This window comes from Cibotium barometz, chromosome 6, assembly GCF_041138505.1.
Source record: "Cibotium barometz isolate CiBa-2024 chromosome 6, ASM4113850v1, whole genome shotgun sequence".
Classification (NCBI taxonomy): Eukaryota; Viridiplantae; Streptophyta; class Polypodiopsida; order Cyatheales; family Cibotiaceae; genus Cibotium; species Cibotium barometz.
The window spans coordinates 12,094,037-12,099,051 of record NC_141051.1 but is presented as its reverse complement, the minus strand read 5'-3'; the positions used below and the strand labels follow the sequence as shown (position 1 = coordinate 12,099,051).

The window sequence follows — 5,015 nt, the reverse complement described above, 5'->3', positions numbered from 1 at the left end:
TTCAAACACCTTTCCTTCAATATGTCTCCCATTTGAGTACATGTTGTGGTACCAGTGGGCAGAATGGGATAGGACTGGGACTAAGTTGTCATCCCAATCCTATCCCATTCTTCCCAAAAAAAATAAATTATACAAAGTTGGTATAAGCACGTGAATAAGCATCTGTTTCAACCAACGTCGGTATGTGCATCGGTGTATTCGTATTTTGACGCTTATATCGATGTTTATTCTGATACTTATTCTAACGCTTATATCAATGCCCAGTTTTCCCGACACTTATACTAAGGATCTTATACTGATGCACATATCTACAACAATACCAATGACGAGAGAGGAAAAAGGTAATAAGTCTAAGATGTCAGTATGGGGTCATTCCCTTAGAGTGATCCAGCTAGGTCATTGATTCATTTGGTTACTCTCTCAAATTGATTGTTGTGGAGCTACACAATTACCTAGTTCTAGTAGCAAGGGCATCAATGGGTTAACCTTAAATGCGTATTGTTATGGTGCAAAAGAATAAAGTGGTATGCCGAATATGTTTCTTTACAAACGTTGACTCATCCTTGGATTAGTTTCTATGTTTTGTTCTTAGCTAGTTTCAATACCCTTCTCCGAATTACATGGAAAATGGATGCAATGGTGACCTTAGGCCCATGAATAGAAAGTGTGCCCAATGGAGATGATGTTCATGCTTTTAACGAAACACATAATCTTTGTTTTTCATGTTGATAAAGTGTATTTTGTTGTGTCCCTTTTCCCTCTTTAGTCCTCTTTAGTGAGTATCAGTTATAAGAATCTTGCAAGCGAAAACAAGTGATTGTTGGCTTTTGACATATTAAAAATGAATTCTAGAAGACATACATAAGCGCGCTCATTTGTCTCTGTTCTTCATATTTCATCCTACAGTCAATGATTAGTATACGTGGATACGTTAGCCAGCTAGACATGAAAGCAAGCCAAAAAAAAATGTTGCATCAAAGTTTCATCCTTGTCTTATTATTGTTGTGGACGAACAAGATGTTAATAAATACTTTGCTAATGAGAAAAACAACTTTAAAGCAGCAAAGAGACAAAAGCTTCAAAAGGTACGCCCTGCAATAATATGTTTAAATGACTACATTTATAATTTGTTGCTAAGATTCAAAAGTTTGTGTTATAATCGAGTCCTATTATTGGTACAAATATGCATTGGAGGCATGACAATCAGGGCATTGCTGAGGAGAATCTCATTATATCAGATTTGCAACTGTATCTTCTTAGACTAGTGCTATTATTATCGGTATAGATCTACATAGTAGAGATTAGCATGCACAATGTTAGATGACAATCTCAACGAATGATGACGTTGCTCTCATAAGTATCAATAGTTTCCGCATTTCAAACTCAATCTTAGTCCTAAATTTGAATACTGTATCATCAACAACACATTAAAGTAATTCTTAGTCGTATGAACACTGTAGAATCTAGATTATATAGCACATAACCTTAGTAGCGTATTGACTGGTAAAATGTGCTTCAATATAATCACTTCTAGGTACCAGGCATCAAAACACTTGGAGACATGTACCTGTATTATAGGAAAGACACCATTTACATTCAAAAAGACTGATCGAACAACAACAGAAGTACACAACAGGATTAACTGTACAAAAAATCTTAATTCAATAAGGGGGAAGCCACTATATTGTGTTTAATCCTGAATCCTTAGCCAGATCACTAGCGTGAAGGATGTTGAGCAAGACTTATAATCAGGGAACAATGGAAAAGCCAAAGGCCAGCCTGTGCGTGCCATCCTTTGACAATCGGCAACAGCTACAATCAAGTAAGTTCTGGTATACTCGTGCAAGGCCTGCACTGTTGATTACTAGATGTGGGAAGACCACGAGAATCTTGCCGAGAAAGCGATCATCTCAACCTATGTAAGAGAAAAGCCAAATGAAAATGGGAAATACATATAGCAGAACTACAGTACAATAAGAGGAGAGCTTGATATGTAGCTTGTCAGTAGTACTACTGATCAGTACTTCTATTGTTTGGTATGGGTGGTGAGATTAGGGGAGGTTTTTTGGCTGCCCCTTATTAGATGAGAAAGAAAGAGAGGCAAAGAATGTGTGGGCAGTCTTGGGGATGAGACCCTAGGGTGCTACAAGGGGCTGCTGTTAAAAAAAAAACGTAGCCATGTAGACTTTGCATGTGAAACGGTATCAGGGTCCGGGTCTGCCTGCTCTCATCGGGAAGAAATTTTTGTTAAAAAAAAAAAGAAAAAAAGAGAGAGACAGAGAGAGAAAAAAGGGGAGGGGGGGAGTGTAGACAAGGTGGTGGCCAATGGGATTGGTTTGTTAGAGCAGAGCTCCGGCAGTAGAGCCGGGTAGTGTGTGCACGTCAGTCCATGGTGAGTGACTCCAGAAGCTCTGATGATCTGCTGCAGCAGCGCTCACGGGCTCATAGAGATTCTCACCACCCATGTTGCCTTCATTACTCGGAGCTTGATGCCAATTATCTACTAAAGAGCGCCCATCAATGCCCATCATGATTCTACCTTTAGTTGCATGGCGCCTCATCATGTTGATGGTCTCAGGAGACTCGTGATCTTCAAAGTCGGGCAAGGCATGGTGGTTGGCCGCTCTATCAACCACTGATCCACTGCTGTTGTTGTTGTTGTGGTGGTGGTGTTGTGTGTGCATGTGATCTGCCCCTAAGTGTAAAGCTAGCTGCTTTTGATGATGCTGATGTTGGAGCTTGAGTTGAGCTTCTAGATTGCATGCATTGAAGGCATCCACGGGTACCCCAAAATTCGTGAGCTGATCTTCCAGAGAAGCGAGCGTGGCCGTTGCAGACCCGGCCGTCAAGTGGGAACCCGGATCAAACAGTGACCCCAACTCAGATCCGTTGTAGATCACAGCCCCATGCTCTGGCTTCACGCTCGCGCTGGTGTAAACGAGCCCGCTGTCGTATGGTGATGACTGCTGCATATTGTTGCTCATCATAAGAGAGAGCTGGCCGCGGTTGCCCGGAGCCCCTGATTGCTCCCCTAACCTTAGAGATTCTTGTAAACGGGAGAAGGCCATGCTTAGCAAGTGGCTGTCGTTGTTGGGCGCTAGATCGCCGAAGCCGGGCGTAGGCGGGCCGCCTGCGGTTTGAAAGCTGGAAGGCAGAAAGCCGCCCGCCCCGCTGCTGTGTAAACTCGCCAACATGCTGGACGCGCTCTCGTCTAAAGAGACCATAGAGTGTGGATCTACTGTCCTCTGCTTAACCCTCTTGTTTTTCCTGCACCCTCCCCCTATGGGCACGTTTCGAAGGGACCCCCCCTGGGTCCAATACCTCCGGCAATTCTTGCAAAAATGGCGTGGCTGTGTTAGACTGTAGTTGTTGTAGTAGCAGAACTTGGTGTTCATGGAGTCACAACGCGGGCACTTCAACACTTGCTCGGGGTTCGAATTCGCTTTATGTCTCCGATCCGTGGGCGGCCTAGCCACGTCCGATTGGACGTCCGGGGGCTTGGAAATCGGATCCTGTAACATTTTGACCTGCACAAGGAAGCGTTATATTTAGCAAGTAGGCTACACGCTTGTTAGATAGGTGCATGCGTGATAGCTCAATTACGATAATTAAGGCTTGCAGGGCGCTGATCTACGTTGCTTCCAAGCTCAAGCGCTGAGATCTTTAGCAATTAAGCATGGAGTTCACGTATGTCGGTGTACAACTGAATTACGCTTACAGCGGCGTATATAGCAGCGCCTCTAGAAACGCCGCTTCCATATCATTGCGCTGTAGCGCCAAGTGAGGGCCGCTACCATATCATTGTGTTCAGTTAAGTTGATTTTAAATCTTAGGACATTGCGCCTGTGCATATAAGTCGGATTCTTGAGGAGCGTGTAAGCTGAAGCTAGCTACTACCTGCGAGATCTGGTGAAAGATGTTTTTTCTACGCTACCAGCTACTGTATAGTATAGCATGATAATTGAGCATATTGCATGAGCTTTAGCTTACCTGCACGGGCTGAATTGTGCTGCACGTTGCGGATTGAGAGGCAATACCAAGGTGCAAGTGAAGGGACTAGTACTGAGTTCGTTCTGAACTGAGAGGAAAGCCAAGCTGTTACAAGGACTGATGTATGAAGCTAAAGTTGTGTGAGCTTAAGATCGGTAGAGTGGTGTGGGAGCTGTGGCGACCAAGATGCTCTGGGAAATACGCGGGAGGAGAATAGGTGAGTTTGTGCGAGAGGAAGGGAGTATTAAAGAGAGAGAGAGAGAGAGAGAGAGAGAGAGAGAGAGGGGGGGGGGGGCGTTTGATTGTCGTTGAGAAAGCTCGTGAGCAGAAAAAGAAGAGCTAGGGGGGGACTGGGCGGAGAAAGAGAAGAGAGAGAGAGAGAGAGAGAGGAAGTTTTAGGTTGTTGCTGAGAGAGCTCGTGAGCAGAAAAAGAATAGTAGAAAGGGAAGGGGGCTGAGTTTGGGGGATGAAGCGCTGTTTTATGATGGAGGTGGAGGGCAAGGACTGAGATGGCGACGTGTGGGCCGTGCAGCCAGACGGATTGCGGGGGGAGGGCGAGGGGGCCCGGCCATGAGAATGCTACGGCGCATGCTCCGCCTCACTACCAGATGGGGGGGCCCGCCCCCACGCCCGGGGCCCGGCCTTCCCCTCCACCCAAATTCCTCCTCCCCACTTCCCACGTGTTCCAACTCCCAAGCCGTTTTGCTCTGAGCCCCGGCCATGCCGTTTGCCACTCCCCGTTGAACTGGGCAGCCGTTTCCGTGCCGTTTGGTCCTTTTCGCTCCCCGCCCGCCCAAACATCCTTTCAACCACCCATCCTATTAGGGACCCCTCTCCCCTCAGTGGACTCCTGCATCAGATTCCCCTTGACATCGACACGCCCTTCTCCGTATGACTGCCCATCGCCAACCCGCACGTTACTTACACCAGATAGAGAAATCTTGTCCACCTTTGTTTTGAAATTTTAATACCTCGCCAGCTGCACTGTATGGATTTCCACATATATAGAGCGACCTGCGCATATG

General features: G+C 45.9%; 1 protein-coding gene across 1 annotated transcript; it reads right to left on the bottom strand.

The window, feature by feature from the left end:
• Window positions 1-1,553: 1,553 nt before the first annotated feature.
• Window positions 1,554-4,444, bottom strand: LOC147637404 (uncharacterized). Its single transcript, XM_086799197.1, has 2 exons — window positions 3,991-4,444; window positions 1,554-3,527 (listed from the first exon to the last, which is right to left on the bottom strand). The coding sequence occupies exon 2, from the start codon at window positions 3,519-3,521 to the stop codon at window positions 2,340-2,342; it is 1,182 nt and encodes a 393-aa protein (XP_086655323.1). The 5' UTR covers window positions 3,522-3,527; window positions 3,991-4,444; the 3' UTR covers window positions 1,554-2,339.
• Between the last annotated feature and the right edge of the window lie 571 nt (window positions 4,445-5,015).